Source organism: Salvelinus alpinus, chromosome 16 (genome assembly GCF_045679555.1).
Source record: "Salvelinus alpinus chromosome 16, SLU_Salpinus.1, whole genome shotgun sequence".
In the NCBI taxonomy this organism is placed as follows: Eukaryota; Metazoa; Chordata; class Actinopteri; order Salmoniformes; family Salmonidae; genus Salvelinus; species Salvelinus alpinus.
The window spans coordinates 38775448-38798958 of NC_092101.1; the positions used below are offsets into that span (position 1 = coordinate 38775448).

Genomic DNA, 23511 nt, shown 5'->3' on the forward strand with positions numbered 1-23511 from the left:
AACTATAAATATCTTTTGAGTATCTGAGTACCCATGCCAAATCTTTTCAGTGTCCTGAGGGGGAATAGATTTTGTTGTGCCCTCTTCACGACTGTCTTGGTGTGCTTGTACCATGCTAGTTTGTTGTTGATGTGGACGCCAAGGAACGTGAAGCTCTCAACCTGCTCCACTACAGCCCCATTGAAGAGAATGGGGGCGTGCTCGGTCCTTTTTTTCCTGTAGTCCACAATCAACTCCTTTGTCTTGATCACGTTGAGAGAGAGGTTGTTGTCCTTGCACCACATGGTCAGGTCTCTGACCCCCTCCCTATAGGCTGTCTCGACGTTGTTGGTGATCAAGCCTACCACTTTTGTGTCATCAGCAAACTTAATGACGCTATTGGAGTCATGCCTGGCCGTGCAGTCATGAGTGAACAGGGAGTACAGGAGGGGACTGAGCACGCACTCCTGAGGGGCCCCCATGTTGAGGATCTGCGTGGAGGATGTGTTGTTACCTACCCTTACCACCTGGGGGCAGCCCGTCAGGAAGTCTAGGATCCAGTTGCAGAGGGAGGTGTTCAGTCCCAGGGTCCTTAGCTTAGTGATGAGTTTTGACAGGCACAATGGGGTTGAACGCAAAGCTGTAGTCAATGAATAGCATTCTCACATAGGTGTTCCTTTTGTCCAGGTGGGAAAGGGCAGTGTGGAGTGCAATAGAGATTGAATCATCTGTGGATCTGTTGGTGAGGTATGCAAATTGGAGTGGGTCTAGGGTTTCTGGGATAATGGTGTTGATGTGAGCCATGAACAGCCTTTCAAAGCATTTCAAAGCATTTCATGGCTACAGACGTGAGTTCTACCGGTCGGTAGTCATTTAGGCAGGTTACCTTAGTGTTCTTGGGCACAGGAACTATGGTGGTCTGCTTGAAACATGTTGGTATTACAGACTCACAAAATAAACTATCAAAATAAAGAAAGTCGCACACTCCATGTGTAATCTCCCAGCAATTTAATAGGCATTTACCAACGTTTTGGCATCACTGTGCCTTCCTCAAGGTAATGTCATTAATACTTGAGCCAGGTTATGTAAACACACAGTGCAATTAGTGTAACCAATGACAGTAATGAGGGGTGTGTCATAATGATTAAGTTAATTCAAAGTAATTAGTGAAACTGTTAAAAAAATAGTATATGGCATATTAAATATATTATGCTATTGTTGTTTTATAGAAACATAATCGAATATTGCACATCATATTAGCATCAATTAACATTATTGTATCATTCAATTTCACATAATAATTTCGTATTTCATTTTTGTTACATGTAATCTTTTGGTTCAACCTTAATATATAATGAACATCATCAACAGGGGGAACATATTAGGTGTATGCTAATAAGCTGCAAAAATAATTTTTACATTTATAAGACATAGAGGAAAATGTGTTCATAAGAAGGATCTGAGATCAAAGTCAATATTCAGACCACTAGGGGTCAATGTTTTTAGAGACTCAGACAGGGAGAGGTTGAAAATGTCAGTGAAGACACTTGCGAGTTGGTCAGCGCATGCTTGGAGTACACGTCCTGGTAATCCGTCTGGCCCAGCATCCTTGTGAATGTTGACCTGTTTAAAGGTCTTACTCACATCGGCTGCAGAGAGAGTGATCACACAGTCGTCCGGAACAGTTGATGCTCTCATGCATGTTTCAGTGTTACTTGCCTTGAAGCGAGCATAGAAGTTATTTAGCTCGTCTGGTAGGCTTGTGTCACTGGGCAGCTTGCGGCTGTGCTTCCCTTTGTAGTCTGTAATAGTTTGCAAGCCCTGGCACATCCGACGAGCGTCGGAGCGGGTGTAGTACGATTTGATCTTAGTCCTGTATTTATGCTGTGCCAGTTTGATGATTCGTCGGAGGGCATAGCAGGATTTCTTATAAGCTTCCGGGTTAGAGTCCCGCTCCTTGAAAGCGGCAGCTCTACCCTTTAGCTCAGTGCGAATGTTGCCTGTAATCCATGGCTTCTGGTTGGGGTATGTAAGTACAGTCACTGTAGGGACAACGTCCTCAATGCACTTTTTGATGAAGCCAGTGACTGATGTGGTGTACTCCTCAATGCCATCGGTAGAATCCCGGAACATATTCCATTCTGTGCTAGCAAAACAGCTTTACTTTTTGCTTGTAAGCGGGAATCAGGAGGATAGAGTTATGGTCAGATTTGCCAAATGGAGGGCGAGGGAGAGCTTTCTACGCGTCTCTGTGTGTGGAGTAGAGGTGGTCTAGAATTATTTTACCTCTGGTTGCACGTTTAACATGTTGACAGAAATTCGGTAAAACTGATTTAAGTTTCCCTGCATTAAAGTCGCATGCCACTAGGAGCGCCGCCTCTGGATGAACGTGGATTGTGGATCATACTTAGGCAGCCTTTTTTCCACCTTTAGTTTGTGGGATCTTGTTTTTGGTTAGTTGCTGTGTTAGCGTTACAAAACTTTACGTTTTGGATCATCTCTGGAGGCTCTGGGCCATGAATCATCACTGGAGGCTCCGGGCCATGGATCATCACTGGAGGCTCCGGGCCATGGATCATCACTGGAGGCTCCGGGCCATGGATCATCACTGGAGGCTTCGTGCCATGGATCATCACTGGAGGCTCCGGGCCATGGATCATCACTGGAGGCTTCGGGCCATTTATCATCACTGGAGGCCTGGAGCGTAGAGCTGGCACAACCCGTCCTGGCTGGATGCTCACTTTAGCCCGGCAAGTGCGGGGCGCCAGCACAGGACGCACTGGGCTGTGAAGGCGCACTGGCGACACAATGCGTAGAGCCGGCGCAGGATATCCTTGACCGAGGAGGCGTAATGGAGACCAGGAGCTCTGAGCCGGCACAACCCGTCCTGGCTGGATACTCACTTTCGCACGGTACGTGTGAGGAACTGGCACAGAATGCACCAGGCTGTGGATGCGCACTGGAGACACATTGCTTATCTCCACAAAACATGGTGCCTGACTGGTCCCACGCTCCTCACGGCGACTGTCTTGCTTCAGACACCAAACCATCCACTCTACCTCATCACTCCCCTCAACTATCCCACAATACTCCTCGCTCAGTCTCTCCCAATATTCCTCTTCGCTCTCAGACTCGCCCCTCGGCTTTGCCAACCAACCCGTGTGCCCCCCCCCCCCCACCCCAATTTTTTGTCTGCTCCTCCTGGCCACGCTGCTTGGTCCTTTGGTGGTGGGATCTTCTGTCACGTACGTTTAGAGATGGATTGGACCAAGGTGCAGCGTGGTAGGCACACATCATACATTTATTAAATGAACACCAAAAACAAGAAAGAATAAACGACACGTCGCTGGAGGCTCTGGCCCTGCCGACCATCGCTGGAAACTCTGGACTGCAGACCGTCGCTGGAGACTCTGGACTGCAGACCGTCGCTGGAGACTCTGGACTGCAGACCGTCGCTGGAGACTCCGGACCTTGGATCGTACGCCTACCACGCTACACCTTGGTCCAATCCATCTCTAAACGAACGTGACAATGTTCTTAATGTCGTCGTTCATCCACGACTCGGTGAAGCATAAAATATTACCGTTTTTAATGTCCCGTTGGTAGGATATACGTGCTTTCAGTTCGTCCCATTTCATTTCTAGCGATTAAACGTTAGCTAGCAGAACGGAGGGCAAGGGCAGATTAGCCACTCGTCGCCTGGTCCTCACAAGGCACCCTGATCTTGGTGACTTTAAAACAGTTACACAGTTTAATGGCTGTGAAAGGAGAAAACTGAGGATGGATCAACAACATTGTAGTTACTCCACAATACTAACCTAAATGAATCCCAGAACAACAGCAAAGGACCTTGTGAAGATGCTGGAGGAAACAGGTACAAAAGTATCTATATCCACAGTAAAACAAGTCCTATATCGACATAACCTGAAAGGCCGCTCAGCAAGGAAAAAGCCACTGCTCCAAAACCGCCATAGAAAAGCCAGACTACGGTTTGCAACTGCACATGGGGACAAAGATCGTACTTTTTGGGGAAGTGTCCTCTGGTCTGATGAAAGAAAAATAGAACTGTTTGGCAATAATGACCATCGTTATGTTTGAAGGAAAAAGGGGGAGGCTTGCAAGCCGAAGAACACCATCCCAACCGTGAAGCACGCGGGTGGCAGCATCATGTAGTGGGGGTGCTTTGCTGCAGGAAGGACTGGTGCACTTCACAAAACAGATGGCATCATGATGATGGAAAATTATGTGGATAAATTGCAGCAACATCTCAAGACATCAGTCAGGAAGTTAAAGCTTGGTTGCAAATGGGTCTTCCAAATGGACAATGACCCCAAGCATACTTCCAAAGTTGTGGCAAAATGGCTTAAGAACAACAAGGTCAAGGTATTGGAGTGGCCATCACAAAGCCCTGACCTCAATCCTATAGACAATTTGTGGGCAGAACTGAAAAGCGTGTGCGAACAAGGAGGCCTACAAACCTGACTCAGTTACATCAGCTCTGCCAGGAGGAATGGGCCAAAATTCACCCAACTTATTGTTGGAAGCTTGTGGAAAGCTACCTGAAACGTTTGACCCAAGTTAAACAATTTAAAGTCAATGCTACCAAATACTAATTGAGTGTATGTAAACTTCTGACCCACTGGGAATGTGATGAAAGAAATAAAAGCTGAAATAAATCATTCTTTCTACTATTATTCTGACATTTCACATTCTTAAAATAAAGTAGTGATCCTAACTGACCTAAGACAGGGATTTTATACTAGGATTAAATGTCAGGAATTGTGCAAAACTGAGTTTAAATGTATTTGGCTAAGGTTTATGTAAACTTCCGACTTCAACTGTACCTGACACAATGTGTGTGGAATGGAAATCAGTTTACATAGTTCATAACCTTCAGGATACCAGACCACCACCAAGTAACCCATCACAACTACATATCTGGAGGACCAATACCACAAGTTGATAATGTGTGTGTGTGGTATGTAGTGTGTGTGTGTGTGTGTGTGTGTGTGTGTGTGTGTGTGTGTGTGTGTGTGTGTGTGTGTGTGTGTGTGTGTGTGTGTGTGTGTGTGTGTGTGTGTGTGTGCGTGCGTGCGTGCGTGCGTGCGTGCGTGCGTGCGTGCGTGCGTGCGTGTGTTTGTGCGTGCGTGTGAGTGAGTGAGTGTGCGTGTGTGCATGTGAAAGTGAGTGTGTGTTTTCAGAGGCACATCATACTGTAATATTACTGTGTGTGAGTGTGAGACATCAGTGTGCCGGAATGTGAGCAGACATTGGTAATACGGTGGTAGAAAAGGTCGTCAATGAAGAGGAGAGGATAGGGGAGGGGGAGAGGAGAGGAGTTTGTCAGGTTTGCTAAGCAGTATGTTAAACCCTTGGAGTGGGTGATAACCTCAATTTGCAGCAAGCTTGCGATGCATCATGGTATATAATGAGGTGTTTTGCCAGATCCCTCTGGCAGAGAGCAGATAGCTCCCCTGTATAGTGTCTACAATTTCCTCAACTTATCAACCTGATGGGAGCTGATGAACACCACCACTGCTTGACACAGCCTCAGCTTAATGTCCTATTAAAAATCTTCTATAAAACTTCTTCAAAGATGTGACACACACAGAACCGCAGATAAACACTCAGTGGCATCTAGTACTGGGTCGGACCCTCCTTTGCCTCTAGAACAGCCTGAATACTTCGGGGCATGGAAGCGTTACTTAATTGGTATCAAGGGATGATTCCCCACACCAGGCAGGATGGGGCCATGGACTCATGCTACTTACACCAAATCTTGACTCTGCCATCAGCATGAAGCAATACGACCAGGCAATGTTTTTCCACCTCCTCAATTGTCCAGTGTTTGTGATCGCGTGCCCACTGGAGCCACTTCTTATTGTTTTTAGCTGGTAGGAGAGGAACCCATTGTGGTCATCTTTTGCAATAGCTCATCTGTTACAAGGACCTTACGAGTTGCGCGTTCCGAGATGCCGTTCTGCACACCACTGTTGTACTGAGCCTTTATTTACCTGTTCGTGGCCCGCCTGTTAGCTTGCACGATTCTTGACAATCTCCTTCAACCTCTCAGGAACAAGCTGTTATCGCCCACAGGACTGTCACTGACTGGATGTTTTTTGATTGTTGACCTATTCTCAATAAACACTAGACTCTGTCGTCCGTGAAAAGCTCAGGAGGGCGGCCGTTTCTGAGATACTGGAACCGGCGCGCCTGGCACCACCGATCATACCACGCTCAAAGTCACTTAGATCACTCGTTTTTCCCATTCTAACATTCAATCGAACACTAACTGAATGCCTTGATGCCTGTCTGCCTGCTTTATGTAGCAAGCCACGGCCACGTGACTCTCTGTATGTAGGACCGAACTGTTTTCGTGTACCTAAAAAACTGTACACTGAGTGTACTCACCACACACACACACACACCAAATGCTCTCTCAATCTCTCTCTCTCTCTTTTACTCATGTACACACACACACCTGTTGGAAACATTCAAAATGCATATTTTTCATTCGACCTGGCTGACTGCTAAAGCTATTGGGGGATGTATGGCAGTCACTGAGTCACAGTGGCATCTGTATGTCTGGAATTATGATGATGAAAGTCACTGTAGGGAAATGGAGTGGACGGATGCACCACAAGCGTCAGGAGGATAAGGATTGCAGATGTTCGGATGATTGAAACTCAACGAATATTGAATATTGCAATTATGCTTGGCTCAAGTTCATGATGTCACAGCAGTGCTGCAGATTGGGGCCAGAAAGGGTCTGTGGTTAAAAGGAAAATGGAATGTTTATCCCGTAACGTGATGATGAGGCATGAGTTTATACAAAACAGAACGAGAATGGAGACTGAAAATGATGATTACATCCATGTACAGTACCAGTGAATATGGATGAGACCATCTGACAGTAAGCATCAGAGTCATTGAGAGAGCATCTGATTTGTATGTGTGTGTGTTCATCACTGGGGATCTCTGTATGCCTGCTGCCCCTGAAGGAGAGCATAGAGGGATTATAGTCAGATCTTTATATTGACACATACAGTGCATTCGGAAAGTATTCAGACCCCTTTACTTTTTCCACATGTTGTTACTTTACAGCCTTATTCTAAAATCTACACACCATACCCCATAATGACAAAGCAAAAACAGATTTTTAGAATTTTTTGCAAATGTAATAAAATTTAAAAAACTGAAATATTACTTTTACATTAGTTGTCATGTTCGTCGTAAGGAGGAGACCAAGGCGCAGCGTGATAAGAATACATTCTTCATTAATAAATGAAGAACACTAAACAAACTAGCAAAAATAACAAAACGAACGTGAAGCTAAATTACAAGAGTGCTGACATGCAACTACACATAGACAATAACACACAAAACCTAAATGGAAAAATGGCAACCTAAATAGGATCCCCAATCAGAGACAACGATAAACAGCTGTCTCTGATTGGGAACCAATTCAGGCCACCATAGACCTACAATATGCCTAGACTAACAAACACCCCTAGACATACAAAAACCCTAGACAGGACAAACAAGCATACCCACCCTCATCACACCCTGACCTGACCAAAATAAAACAGAAAACATAGATAACTAAGGTCAGGGCGTGACATTAGTATTCAGACCCTTTACTGAGTTCTTTGTTGAAGCACCTTTGGCAGTGATTACAGCCTTGAGTCTTCTTGGGTATGACGCTACAAGTTTGGCACACCTATATTTGGGGAGTTTCTCCCATTCTTTTCGGCAGATCCTCTCAAGCTATGTTTGATCGGGTTCAAGTCCAGGCTCTGACTGGGCCACTCAAGGACATTCAGAGACTGGTCCCAAAGCCACTCCTGCGTTGTCTTGGCTGTGTTCTTATGGTCGTTGTCCTGTTGGAAGGTGAACCATCGCCCCAGTCTGAGGTCCTGAGGCCCTGAGTGCTCTGCAGCAGGTTTTCATCAAGGATCTCTCTGTACTTTTCTCCGTTCATCTTTCCCTCGATCCTGACTAGTCTCCCAGTCCCTGCCGCTGAAAAACATCCCCACAGGATGATGCTGCCACCACAGTGCTTCACCGTAGGGATGATGCCAGGTTTCCTCCAGACATGACACTTGGCATTCAGGCCAAAGAGTTCAATCTTGGTTGAATCAGACCAGAGAATCTTGTTTCTCATGGTCTGAGAGTCTTTAGGTGTCTTTTGGCAAACTCCAAGTGGGCAGTCACATGCCATTTACTGAGGAGTGGCTTCCATCTGGCCACTCTACTATAATGGCCTGGTTGGTGGAGTGCTGCAGAGATGGTTGTCCTTCTGGAAGATTCTACCATCTCCACAGAGAAACTCAAGAGCTCTGTCAGAGTGGCCATCGGGTTCTTGGTCACCTCCCTGACAAGGCCCTTCTCCCCCGATTGCTCAGTTTGGCCGAGTGGCTAGCTCTAGGAAGAGTCTTGGTGGTTGCAATCTTCTTCCATTTAAGAATGATGGAGGCCACTGTGTTCTTGGGGACCTTCAATGCTGCAAAAATGTTTTGGTACCCTTCCCCAGATCTGTGCCTTGACACAATCGTGTCTTGGAGCTCTATTCCTTTGAACTAATGGCTTGGTTTTTGCTCTGACATGCACTTTCAACTGTGGAACCTTATATAGACAGGTGTGTGCCTTTCCAATTAATGTCCATCCAATTGAATTTACCAGGTGGATGCCAATCAAGTTGTAGAAACATCTCAAGGATAATCAATGGAAACAGGATGCACCTGAGCTCAATTTTGAGTCTCATAGCAAAGGGACTGAATACTTATATAAATAAGGTATTTCTGTTTTAAATATACATTTGTGAAAAATTCTAAAAACCTGCTTTTGCTTTGTCATTATGAGATGTTGTGTGTAGATTGGTGAGGGAAAAAAATATTTCATAAATTTTAGAATTAGGCTGTAACGTAACAAAATGAGTAAAAAGTCAAGGGGTCTGAATACTTTCCGAATGCCCTGTATAAACACCTCAAACGTATGGTTTAGAGGAGCAATTATGAATAAGTGCCTTGCCCAAAGGCACATCAGCAGATTTTTCACCTAATCAGATCAGAGATTCAAACCAGCAACCTTTCAGTTACTAGCCCAACACTCTTAAACCACTTGGCTACATTCAGTCACTACACATACACATCAGATTGTGCACGACCACATGCTGACACAAGGGCAAGTGCGCACACACACATCAAACTCTTACAATATTATGCCCACACACACAGACATAGCATGTACAGTACCAGTCAAAAGTTTGGACACAGCTACTCATTCAAGGGTTTTTCTTTATTTTTACTATTTTCTACATTGTTGAATAATATTGAAGACATCAAAACTATGACATAACACATATGCAATCATGTAGTAACCCAAAAAGTATTAAACAAATCAAAATATATTTGATATTTGAGATTCTTCAAAGTAGCCACCGTTTGCCTTTGCACACTCCTAGCATTCTCTCAACCAGCTTCATCCCACCGTACCTTCTCCGCTGTGCAATCCGGTTTCCGAGCCGGTCACGGGTGCACCTCAGCCACGCTCAAGGTACTAAACGATATCATAACCGCCATCGATAAAAGACAGTACTGCGCAGCCGTCTTCATCGACCTGGCTAAGGCTTTCGACTCTGGCAATCACCATATTCTTATCGGGAGACTCAATAGCCTTGGTTTCTCAAATGACTGCCTCGCCTGGTTCACCAACTACTTCTTAGACAGAGTTCAGTGTGTCAAATCGGAGGGCCTGTTGTCCGGACCTCTGGCAGTCTCTATGGGAGTACCACAGGATTCAATTCTCGGGCCGACTCTTTTCTCTGTATACATCAATGATGTAGCTCTCGCTGCGGGTGATTCCCTGATCCACCTCTACGCAGACGACACCATTCTGTATACTTCTGGCTCTTCCCTGGACACTGTGCTAACTAACCTCCAAACGAGCTTCAATGCCATACAACACTCCTTCTGTGGCCTCCAACTGCTCTGAAACGCTAGTAAAACCAAATGCATGCTTTTCAACCATTCACTGCATGCACCCGCCCGCCTGACTAGCATCACCACCCTGGACGGTTCTGACCTAGAATATGTGGACAACTATAAATACCTAGGTGTCTGGTTAGACTGTAAACTCTCCTTCCAGACTCACATTAAACATCTCCAATCCAAAATCAAATCTAGAATCGGCTTCCTATTTCGCAACAAAGCCTCCTTCACTCAAGCCGCCAAACTTACCCTAGTAAAACTGACTATCCTACAGATCCTCGACTTCGGTGATGTCATCTACAAAATAGCTTCCAATACTCTACTCAGCAAACTGGATGCAGTCTATCACAGTGCCATCCGTTTTGTTACCAAATCACCTTATACCACCCATCACTGCGACCTGTATGCTTAGTCGGCTGGCCCTCGCTACATATTCGTCGCCAGACCCATTGGCTCCAGGTCATCTATAAGTCTATGCTAGGTAAAGCTCCGCCTTATCTCAGTTCACTGGTCAGGATAACAACACCCACCCGTAGCACACGTTCCAGCAGGTATATCTCACTGATCATCCCCAAAGCCAACACCTCATTTGGCCGCCTTTCCTTACAGTTCTCTGCTGCCAGTGACTGGAACGAATTGCAAAAATCGCTGAAGCTGGAGAATTCGATTTTCCTCACCAACTTTAAACATCAGCTATCTGAGCAGGTAACCGATCGCTGCAGCTGTACATAATCCATCTGTAAATAGCCCACCAAATCTACCTACCTCATCCCCATACTGTTTTTATTTACTTTTCTGCTCTTTTGCACACCAGTATCTCTACTTGCACATCATCATCTGCTCATTTATCACTCCAGTGTTCATCTGCTAAATTGTAATTATTCGCTACTATGGCCTATTTATTGCCTACCTCCTCATGCCTTTTTTTACACACTGTATATAGACTTTCTTTTTTTCTACTGTGTCATTGACTTGTTTATTGTGTTATTGGCTTGTTTATTGTTTATTCCATGTTATTCCATGTGTAACTCTGTGTTGTTGTCTGTGTCACGCTGCTTTGCTTTATCCTTGGCCTGGTCGCAGTTGTAAATGAGAACTTGTTCTCAACTAGCCTACCTGGTTAAATAAAGGTGAAATAGAAAATAAATAAAAAATGAGGTAGTAACCTGACATTTTTTCAATGAACAGGTGAGCCTTGTTAAAAGTACATTTGTGGAATTTCTTTCCTTCTTAATGCGTTTGATCCAATCAGTTGTGTTGTGACAAGGTAAAGTAGAGGTGGTATACAGAAGATAGTCCTATTTGGTAAAATACCAAGTCCATATTATGGCAAGAACAGCTCAAATAAGGGAAGAGAAATGACAGTCCATCATTACTTTAAGACATGAAGGTCAGTCAATGCGGAAAATTTCAAGAACTTTCAGGTGCAGTTGCAAAAACCATCAAGTGCTATGATGAAACTGGCTCTCATGAGGACCGCTACAGGAAAGGAAGAACCAGAGTTAACAGGACAATGACCCAACACACCTCCAGGATGTGTGAGGGTTATTTGAACAAGAAGGAGAGTGATGGAGCGCTGCATTAGATGACCTGGCCTCCACAATCACCCGACCTCAACCCAATTGAGGGTTATACTGTATGGGAACAATATGCTGTATGGGAACTCCTTCAAGACTGTTGGAAAAGCATTCCAGGTGAAGCTGGTTGAGAGAATGCCAAGAGTGTGCAAAGCTGTCATCAAGGCAAAAGGGGGCTACTTTGAAGAATCTAAAATCTGAAATATATTTTGATTTGATTAACACTTTTTTGGTTACTACATGATTCCATATGTGTTATTTCATTGTTTTGATGTCTTCACTATTATTATACAATGTAGAAAATAGTAAAAATAAAGAAAAGCCCTTGAATGAGTAGGTTCGTCCAAACTTTTAACTGGTACTGTTGCTGAACAATTACTTATCTGATGTTACATTCCTCCTCCATTTACATGCATTCCATGCCCCGTTGAACCAAACCAGCACACTGACAACAAGACTGACTCACTCTCTGAACCAAACCAAACCAGCACACTGACAACACGACTGACTCACTCTCTGAACCAAACCAAACCAGCACACTGACAACAAGACTGACTCACTCTCTGAACCAAACCAAACCAGCACACTGACAACACGACTGACTCACTCTCTGAACCAAACCAAACCAGCACACTGACAACACGACTGACTCACTCTCTGAACCAAACCAAACCAGCACACTGACAACACGACTGACTCACTCTCTGAACCAAACCAAACCAGCACACTGACAACACGACTGACTCACTCTCTGAACCAAACCAAACCAGCACACTGACAACACGACTGACTCACTCTCTGAACCAAACCAAACCAGCACACTGACAACATGACTGACTCACTCTCTGAACCAAACCAAACCAGCACACTGACAACACGACTGACTCACTCTCTGAACCAAACCAAACCAGCACACTGACAACACGACTGACTCACTCTCTGAACCAAACCAAACCAGCACACTGACAACACGACTGACTCACTCTCTGAACCAAACCAAACCAGCACACTGACAACAAGACTGACTCACTCTCTGAACCAAACCAAACCAGCACACTGACAACACGACTGACTCACTCTCTGAACCAAACCAAACCAGCACACTGACAACACGACTGACTCACTCTCTGAACCAAACCAAACCAGCACACTGACAACACGACTGACTCACTCTCTGAACCAAACCAAACCAGCACACTGACAACACGACTGACTCACTCTCTGTCATTACCTAACTGCAGTCTTTTAGAAACCAATGAACAGCTAATTGAATAGCTGTCTACAGGTTATTAGAGAGGACATTAACTGAAGCTTCTTTTAGCAGGTCATGGTACAGGGCTATATGCCTCTCAGTTGAAAGAATGGAATGTTGAGTAAATGACTATATTTTCTCAATCGATTGGTTATAATGACATATTTCATACAGAACATTGACTCATGAAAAGGATATTGGACAGAATTTGAACAGGGGCCAGAGCATGGCCTGGTAATAAAAGGAGAATAACTCTTAGGACACAATAAGTTGAAATTAAGCCTTCATTATCCCTTGATAATATAATGTACTGTATGCCATTTAGCAGACACTTTTATCCAAAGCAACTTAAAGTCATGTGTGCATACATTCTTGGGGGCAATCAAATCCACATTCCTGGAGTTACAAGGGCCACACAACTGAACCATCCAATTGAGCTAAGGCCTAGAAGGCTATAAAGATGCTTCAGAAATGATTCAGAAGCAAATGTCATGCTATAAAGTGTGGCAGGGTGTTTTAACATTCTTGGCTACTGGACTCGAATGAACCAGTCAAACGCGTTCATCAAAGGGGTGCATTTGGACCGGACCAACATCCATCTATTGCTGCAGTGAGCGTGTATGTCTTTGTTTAGAGTCTCTCTCCCATTGCACTCTCTGCGTGTAGAGAGCACTTTCACTTTGGCAGTCACTTGGTGAAGGTTTCTGGACTAGAAGTTACTGAATGCAACAACCATGTCACTAACAAACACGGTCATTGGGTGGGTGTCTCTCACATTTACTTGAATGGCGTGCTGGGAAATATGCAAATACGGCTTTACAACCTACAATGTTAACGCACCCCCTCCCTAAAACAAAAAAAGTGTAACAGCATCAACTCTAATAAAGTGTTAATTTAAGTCGGAATTTGCATGCAACATCCATGGTGTTGCTGTGTAGTATCCAGATGTTCTGCAATAACTGTAGCATTTCAAAAGGTCACATTGTCTTCAATCTGTCAAAGCCATACTGTGATCATAGGTACTGTTAGCTTATAATATATTTATGAACTTTGAAAGCTGGATAGATTGTTGTAAAAATGGTGTCACTCTCTCTGTCAATTATTTACATTTACATTTACATTACATTTAAGTCATTTAGCAGACGCTCTTATCCAGAGCGACTTACAAATTGGTGCATTCACCTTATGATATCCAGTGGAACAACCACTTTACAATAGTGCATCTAACTCTTTTAAGGGGGGGGGGGGTTAGAAGGATTACTTTATCCTATCCTAGGTATTCCTTAAAGAGGTGGGGTTTCAGGTGTCTCCGGAAGGTGGTGATTGACTCCGCTGACCTGGCGTCGTGAGGGAGTTTGTTCCACCATTGGGGTGCCAGAGCAGCGAACAGTTTTGACTGGGCTGAGCGGGAACTGTACTTCCTCAGAGGTAGGGAGGCGAGCAGGCCAGAGGTGGATGAACGCAGTGCCCTTGTTTGGGTGTAGGGCCTGATCAGAGCCTGAAGGTACGGGGGTGCCGTTCCCCTCACAGCTCCGTAGGCAAGCACCATGGTCTTGTAGCGGATGCGAGCTTCAACTGGAAGCCAGTGGAGAGAGCGGAGGAGCGGGGTGACGTGAGAGAACTTGGGAAAGTTGAACACCAGACGGGCTGCGGCGTTCTGGATGAGTTGTAGGGGTTTAATGGCACAGGCAGGGAGCCCAGCCAACAGCGAGTTGCAGTAATCCAGACGGGAGATGACAAGTGCCTGGATTAGGACCTGCGCCGCTTCCTGCGTGAGGCAGGGTCGTACTCTGCGAATGTTGTAGAGCATGAACCTACAGGAACGGGTCACCGCCTTGATGTTAGTTGAGAACGACAGGGTGTTGTCCAGGATCACGCCAAGGTTCTTAGCACTCTGGGAGGAGGACACAATGGAGTTGTCAACCGTGATGGCGAGATCATGGAACGGGCAGTCCTTCCCCGGGAGGAAGAGCAGCTCCGTCTTGCCGAGGTTCAGCTTGAGGTGGTGATCCGTCATCCACACTGATATGTCTGCCAGACATGCAGAGATGCGATTCACCACCTGGTTATCAGAGGGGGGAAAGGAGAAGATTAATTGTGTGTCGTCTGCATAGCAATGATAGGAGAGACCATGTGAGGATATGACAGAGCCAAGTGACTTGGTGTATAGCGAGAATAGGAGAGGGCCTAGAACAGAGCCCTGGGGGACACCAGTGGTGAGAGCACGTGGTGCGGAGACAGATTCTCGCCACGCCACCTGGTAGGAGCGACCTGTCAGGTAGGACGCAATCCAAGCGTGGGCCGCGCCGGAGATGCCCAGCTCGGAGAGGGTGGAGAGGAGGATCTGATGGTTCACAGTATCAAAGGCAGCCGATAGGTCTAGAAGGATGAGAGCAGAGGAGAGAGAGTTAGCTTTAGCAGTGCGGAGCGCCTCCGTGACACAGAGAAGAGCAGTCTCAGTTGAATGACTAGTCTTGAAACCTGACTGATTTGGATCAAGAAGGTCATTCTGAGAGAGATAGCAGGAGAGCTGGCCAAGGACGGCACGTTCAAGAGTTTTGGAGAGAAAAGAAAGAAGGGATACTGGTCTGTAGTTGTTGACATCGGAGGGATCGAGTGTAGGTTTTTTCAGAAGGGGTGCAACTCTCGCTCTCTTGAAGACGGAAGGGACGTAGCCAGCGGTCAAGGATGAGTTGATGAGCGAGGTGAGGTAAGGGAGAAGGTCTCCGGAAATGGTCTGGAGAAGAGAGCAGGGGATAGGGTCAAGCGGGCAGGTTGTTGGGCGGCCGGCCGTCACAAGACGCGAGATTTCATCTGGAGAGAGAGGGGAGAAAGAGGTCAAAGCACAGGGTAGGGCAGTGTGAGCAGAACCAGCGGTGTCGTTTGACTTAGCAAACGAGGATCGGATGTCGTCGACCTTCTTTTCAAAATGGTTGACAAAGTCATCAGCAGAGAGGGAGGAGGGGGGAGGAGGGGGAGGAGGATTCAGGAGGGAGGAGAAGGTGGCAAAGAGCTTCCTAGGGTTAGAGGCAGATGCTTGGAATTTAGAGTGGTAGAAATTGGCTTTAGCAGCAGAGACAGAAGAGGAGAATGTAGAGAGGAGGGAGTGAAAGGATGCCAGGTCCGCAGGGAGGCGAGTTTTCCTCCATTTCCGCTCGGCTGCCCGGAGCCCTGTTCTGTGAGCTCGCAATGAGTCGTCGAGCCACGGAGCAGGAGGGGAGGACCGAGCCGGCCTGGAGGATAGGGGACATAGAGAGTCAAAGGATGCAGAAAGGGAGGAGAGGAGGGTTGAGGAGGCAGAATCAGGAGATAGGTTGGAGAAGGTTTGAGCAGAGGGAAGAGATGATAGGATGGAAGAGGAGAGAGTAGCGGGGGAGAGAGAGCGAAGGTTGGGACGGCGCGATACCATCCGAGTAGGGGCAGTGTGGGAAGTGTTGGATGAGAGCGAGAGGGAAAAGGATACAAGGTAGTGGTCGGAGACTTGGAGGGGAGTTGCAATGAGATTAGTGGAAGAACAGCATCTAGTAAAGATGAGGTCAAGCGTATTGCCTGCCTTGTGAGTAGGGGGGGAAGGTGAGAGGGTGAGGTCAAAAGAGGAGAGGAGTGGAAAGAAGGAGGCAGAGAGGAATGAGTCAAAGGTAGACGTGGGGAGGTTAAAGTCACCCAGAACTGTGAGAGGTGAGCCATCCTCAGGAAAGGAACTTATCAGGGCGTCAAGCTCATTGATGAACTCTCCAAGGGAACCTGGAGGGCGATAAATGATAAGGATGTTAAGCTTGAAAGGGCTGGTAACTGTGACAGCATGGAATTCAAAGGAGGCGATAGACAGATGGGTCAGGGGAGAAAGAGAGAATGTCCACTTGGGAGAGATGAGGATCCCAGTGCCACCACCCCGCTGACCAGAAGCTCTCGGGGTGTGCGAGAACACGTGGGCAGACGAGGAGAGAGCAGTAGGAGTAGCAGTGTTATCAGTGGTAATCCATGTTTCCGTCAGTGCCAAGAAGTCGAGGGACTGGAGGGAAGCATAGGCTGAGATGAACTCTGCCTTGTTGGCCGCAGATCGGCAGTTCCAGAGGCTGCCTGAGACCTGGAACTCCACGTGGGTCTTGCGCGCTGGGACCACCAGGTTAGAGTAGCAGCGGCCACGCGGTGTGAAGCGTTTGTATGGTCTGTGCAGAGAGGAGAGAACAGGGATAGACAGACACATAGTTGACAGGCTACAGAAGAGGCTACGCTAATGCAAAGGAGATTGGAATGACAAGTGGACTACACGTCTCGAATGTTCAGAAAGTTAAGCTTACGTTGCAAAAAATCTTATTGACTAAAATGATATAGTACTGCTGGCTGGTGAAATAGGCTAGCTAGCAGTGGCTGCGTTGTTGACTTTGTTTGAAAGTGTAGCTGGCTAGGTAACCTCTAACTGGCTAGGTAACCTCGACAATTACTCTAGACTACACAATTATCTTGGATACAAAGACGGCTATGTAGCCAGCTAAGATCAAACAAATCAAACTGTTGTACTGTAATGAAATGAAATGTAATACTACCTGTAATACTACCTGTGGAGCAAAGCGGAATGCAACTACTCGCTCCAAACCAAACCGGAAGTGCGTATCGTATCCAATTATCACTATATAATGAATGCAATATGTGGACCTGAAGTGGAATACGTCATAAAGACCTGCCAAGTATTGACAAATGTCACTTAACGTACGAAGACCTGCCTCAAGCCTAATCAGTGTGTGTGTGTGTGTGTCTCTGTCTCTCCCTCTCTCTCTCTCTTTCTCTCTCTCAACCACTCTCTCTCTTTCTCTCTCTCTCTCTCTCTCTTTTTCTCTCATCCACTCTCTCCTCCCCCTCTCTCTCTCTCTCTCTCTCTCTCTCTCTCTCTCTCTCTCTCTCTCTCTCTCTCTCTCTCTCTCTCTCTCTCTCGCTCACTCTTTCTTTCATCCACTCTCTCCTCCCCCCCTCTCTCTCTCTTTCTCTCATCCACTCTCTCCTCCCTCTCTCTCTCTCTCTCGCCCACTCTCTCCTCCCTCTCTCTCTCTCTCTCCCTCTCCCTCGTCCACCCCTCTCTCACTCTCTCTCTCCCCCTCTCTCATCCTCTCTCTCCTCCCCCTGCTCTCTCTTCTTCCCTCTCACTCCCTAACTCTCTCTCTCCCCCCTCTCTCTATCTCACCCATCTCTCTCTTCCCTCCTCACTCTCTCCTCCCCCTCTTTCTCTCTCCCACTTCTATCTCCTTCTCTCTCTCCTCCCCCTCTCTCACTTTCTCCTCCTCTCTCTCTCTTTCTCTTCCCCCCTCTTTCTCTCCCTCTCTCTCTCTTCTCCCCCCTCCCTTTCTCCAGTCTGATGTCAGGGCTAGCAGCCCTGGATGCTAAGTGTTCCAGCAGACTGGGCCTTATCACCGTGTCTTACTACCTGTGGACCACCTTTGTAGCAGTGGTGGTGGGCATCATCATGGTGTCCGTCATCCACCCTGGAGGAGCGGCCCAGAAGGAGGACTCCGAGGACAGCGGCAAGGCCATCATGAGCTCTGCCGACGCCCTGCTTGACCTCATCCGGTAAGATGGCCCACCCGCTCACCACCCACACACAAACCCACCCACACACCGATCCACACACACACACACACACCACCTACCCACCCACCCATCCACCCACCCACTCACCACCCACCCACCACCCACTCACAACACAATCACCCTCCACGCACCCGCCCACTCACCACGCACACTTTAGCACTTACTCATTCACACATTTTACGTCTGTGTAGACCAATGCACTTCCTTTGGATGTTCGCCTGAAGAAAACGTGTAGAAAGTAAATAGAGTAATTTGTACTGTACTAGCGAGCAATCATGTGCGTGGCCTGAGAATTTGAAATATTTCAAATAGTATTTTAACCCAGGTCTGCTGCTGAACATGCTCATACAGTACATGTACATAGTATCACCAGCCAACCTTATTAACACTACGGATAGAGACGATGGGCCAGGACCCCACAAGATGGTGTTGATTCACTGTACTACATATTCTCACGTTCAGAACTGAACCTAGTGATTGAATCGCAGATGAGATTAATGATATATCTCAACAGCTAGGCTATCTCTGTCTGTGGAATATTAAAGACATGGCACCATATTCCCAAAATAGTGCCCTATGGGCCCTGGTCAAAAGTAGTGCACTATAAACGGAATAGGGTGCCATTTGGGATGCAATCATTATGTCATGGTGTTAGAAAAACAGCATGCACAGCACCAAGACAATTAGTGCTACACTCCCCTATGTATTTATTTGGACAGTGAAGGTAAAACATTTAATTTGGCTCTATACTCCAGCATTTTGGATATGATGTCAAAAACATGACAAAACAGAATGTCACCTTTTATTTGAGGGTATTTTCATGCATATCTGTTTTACTGTTTAGAAATTAAAGCACTTTATGTATCTAGACCCCCAATTTGAAGGCAGTGGTGTAAAGAACTTAAGTAAAAATACTTGAAAATACTACTTAAGTAGTTTTTTGGGGTATATGTACTTTACAATTTATATTTTTGACAACTTTTACATTTACTTCACTACATTCCTAAAGAAAATGATGTACTTTTTACTCCATACATTTCCCTGACACCAAAAAGTACTCGTTACATTTTGAATGCTTAGCAGGACAGGAAAGTTGTCTAATTCACACACTTATCAAGATAACATACCTGATCATCCCTACTGTCTCTGATCTGGCAGACTCACTAAACACATGCTTCATTTGTAAATTATGTCTGAGTGTTGGAGCGTGCCCCTAGCTACCCGTAAATAAAAAAAACAAGAAAATGTTGCCGTCTGGTTAGCTTAATATAAGGAATTTGAAATTATTTATACTTTTACTTTTGCAATAACATTTACTTTTGATACTTAAATATATTTAAAACCAAATACTTTTAGACTTTTACTCAAGTAGGATTTTACTGAGTGACTTTCACTTTTACTTGAGTCATTTTCTATTAATGTATCTTTACTTTTACTCATGTATGACAATTGTGTACTTTTTCCACCACTGTTTGAAGGTGTCAAATGCATTTATAGTGCATTACCAATAACAGAGGAAGTTAGCATTTTGGGGGGGAGGGTATGATATTTATGCCTCCGTAACTTTCTCACTCAAAAAGGTAAGACGGATACGTATGAAAATACCCTCAAATAAAAGGAGACATTCTGTACTGTCGCCTCACAGTATAAAACATTTGATCTCAAATCCAAAATGCTGGAGTATTAAACATTTTAGCTTCACTGTCCAAATAAATACGTAGGGGAGTGTATATCTGAGAGACTAAGTGGCTTTTGGGGTGAACCTTGAGAGAGGAAAAAAGTAGATGACTAGCCTGATGGGTCAGGGTTACAGTACATAGTGTCAGTGGGGAGCAGCTGAGCAGCAGTTGGAGGTACACGCTTAAAATAAGTGTTATATTACTTAAGACTCTGACTCATTATATTACCACACCACCACACAGCTCAGAAATAGAAATCGGTCTGTTTGGGTCTCCTGCGTTTATTGAGGAGTTTTAATGAGATTTGTCACATCAAATCAAATTGTATTTGTCACATGCGGCGAATACAACAGGTAGACCTTACAGTGAAATGCTTACTTACAATCCCTGAACCAAACAATGCAGTTTTAAGAAAAATAAGTGTTGAGAAAGTATTTGCTCAAATTAACTGAAGTAAAAAGTAATTAAAGAGCAACAATAAAATAACAGTAGCAAGGCTATATACAGGGGTACCGGTACAGAGTCAATGTGCGGGGGCACAGGTTAGTCGAGGTAAAACAGTGTAAAAATGGGGGGTGGGGGGGTCAATGCAAAAAGCCTGGGTAGTCATTTGATTAGCTGTTCAGGAGTCTTATGGCATGGGGGTAGAAGCTGTTAAGAAGCCTCTTGGACCTAGACTTGGCGCTCCGGTAACGCTTGCCGTGCCGTAGCACAGAGAACAGTCTATGACTAGGTTGGCCTTCTATGACTAGGGCCTTCCTCTGACACCGCCTGGAATAGAGGTCCTGGATGAAAGGAAGCTTGGCCCCAGTGATGTACTGGGCCGTACGCATTACCCTCTGTAGTGCCTTGCCATCGGAGGCCGAGCAGTTGTCATATCAGGCGGGGATGCAACCAGCCAGGATGCGCTAGATGGTGCAGCTGTAGACCGTTTTGAGGATCTGAGGACCCATGTCAAATCATTTCAATCTCCTGAGGGGGAATAGGTTTTGTCGTGCCCTCTTCACGACTGTCTTGGTGTGCTTGGACCATGATAGTTTGTTGATGATGTGGACACCAAGGTCCTTGAAGCTCTCAACCTCCTCCACTGCAGCCCCATCAATGAGAATGGGGGCGTGCTCGGCCCTCCTTTTTCTGTAGTCCACAATCCTCTCCTTTGTCTTGATCACTTTGAGGGAGAGGTTGTTATCCTGGCACCACACTGTTAGGTCTCTGACCTCTGTCTAGGGTTTCCGGGTTGATGGTGTTGATGTGACCCATGACCAGCCTTTCAAAGCACTTCATAGCTACAGACGTGACTGCTACGGGTCGGTAGCCATTTAGGCAGGTTACCTTGGTGTTCTTGGGCACAGGGACTATGGTGGTCTGCTTGAAACATGTTGGTATTACAGACTCGGTCAGGGAGAGGTTGAAAATGTCAGTGAAGTAATTTGCCAGTTTGTCAGCGCATGCTCAGAGTACACGTCCTGGTAATCCGTCTGGCCAGGCGGCCTTATGAATGTTGACCGCTCTCCATCGTCAATGGAGAGCGTGATCACACAGTTGTCCGGAACAGCTGGGGCTCTCATGCATGCTTCAGTGTTGCTTGCCTCGAAGCGAGCATAGAAGTAATTTAGCTCATCTGGTAGGCTCGTGTCACTGGGCAGCTCACAGCTGTGATTCCCTTTGTAGTCCACAATAGTTTGCAAGCCCTGCCACATCCAACCAGCGTCGTAACCGGTGTAGTACGATTCGATCTTAGTCCTGTATTGATGCTTTGCCTGTTTGATGGTTTGTCGGAGGGCATAGCGGGATTTCTTATAACCGTCCGGCTTTTTGAAAGCGGCAGCTATACCGTTTAGCTCAGTGCAGAAGTTGCCTGTAGTTCATGGCTTCTGGTTGGGGTATGTACGTATGGTCACTGTAGGGACGACGTCATCAATGCACTTTTTGTTGAAGCCAGTGACTGATGTGGTGTACTCCTCAATGCAATCGGGAAGAATCCCGGAACATATTCCAGTCGGTGCTAGCAAAACAGTCCTGTAGCTTAGCATCTATGTCATCTGACCACTTCCGTATTGAGCGAGTCACTGGTACTTCCTGCTTTAGTGTTTGCTTGTAAACAGGAATCAGGAGGATAGAATTATGGTCAGATTTGCCCATTTAAAAAAATTTTTTTTATTTATTTCACCTTTATTTCACCAGGTAGGCTAGTTGAGAACAAGTTCTCATTTACAACTGCGACCTGGCCAAGATAAAGCAAAGCAGTGCGACACAAACAACAACACAGAGTTACACATGGAATAAACAAATATACAGTCAATAACACAATAGAAAAAGTCTATATACAGTGTGTGCAAATGAGGTAAGATAAGGGAGGTAAGGCAATAAATAGGCCATAGTGGCAAAATAATTACAATTTAGCAACTAAACACTGGAGTGATAGATGTGCAGAAGATGAATGTGCAAGTAGAGATACTGGGGAGCAAAGGAGAAAAAAAAATGAGGTAGTTGATTGGGCTATTTACAGATGGGCTATGTACAGGTGCAGTGATCTGTCAGCTGCTCTGACAGCTGGTGCTTAAAGTTAGTGAGGGAGATATGAGTCTCCAGCTTCAGTGATTTTTGCAGTTCATTCCAGTCAGTGGCAGCAGAGAACTGGAATGAAAGGCAGCCAAAGGAGGAATTGGCTTTGGGGGTGACCAGTGAAATATGCCTGCTGGAACGCGTGCTGCGGGTGGGTGCTGCAATGGTGACCAGTGAGCTGAGATAAGGCGGGGCTTTATCTAGCAAAGAATTATGGATGACCTGTAGCCAGTGGGTTTGGCGACGAATATGAAGCAAGGGCCAGCCAACGAGAGCATACAGGTCACAGTGGTGGGTAGTATATGGGGCTTTGGTAACAAAATGGATGGCACTGTGATAGACTGCATCCAATTTGCTGAGTAGAGTGTTGGAGGCTATTTTGTAAATGATATCGCCGAAGTCAAGGATCAGTAGGATAGTCAGTTTTACAAGGGTATGTTTGGCAGCATGAGTGAAGGATGTTTTGTTGCAAAATAGGAAGCCGATTCTATATTTAATTTTGGATTGGAGATGCTTAATGTGAGTCTTGAAGGAGAGTTTACAGTCTAACCAGACACCTAGGTATTTGTAGATGTCCACATATTCTAAGTCAGAACCGTCCAGAGTAGTGATGCTGGACGGGCGGGCAGGTGCTGGTAGCGAACGGTTGAAGAGCAGGCATTTAGTTTAACTTGCATTTAAGAGCAGTTGGAGGCCACGGAAAGAGAGTTGTATGGTATTGCAGCTCGTCTGGAGGTTAGTTAACACAGTGTCCAAAGAAGGGCCAGAAGTATACAGAATGGTGTCGTCTGCGTAGAGGTGGATCAGAGAATCACCAGCAGCAAGAGCGACGTCATTGCTGTATACTGAGAAAAGAGTCAGCCCGAGAATTCAACCCTGTGGCACCC

At 45.8% G+C, this 23511-nt stretch overlaps 1 protein-coding gene across 2 annotated transcripts in view; it reads left to right on the top strand.

Annotated features, from left to right (window-relative positions):
- The window catches only part of slc1a7b (solute carrier family 1 member 7b), a 112053-nt gene that overhangs the window by 59511 nt on the left and 29031 nt on the right, over positions 1-23511 (top strand). For both annotated transcript variants that reach the window (XM_071346142.1, XM_071346141.1), the window contains exon 3: positions 18144-18359. In XM_071346142.1, coding sequence (XP_071202243.1) covers positions 18144-18359 — 216 coding nt within the window. The remainder of the gene's footprint in view (positions 1-18143; positions 18360-23511) is intronic.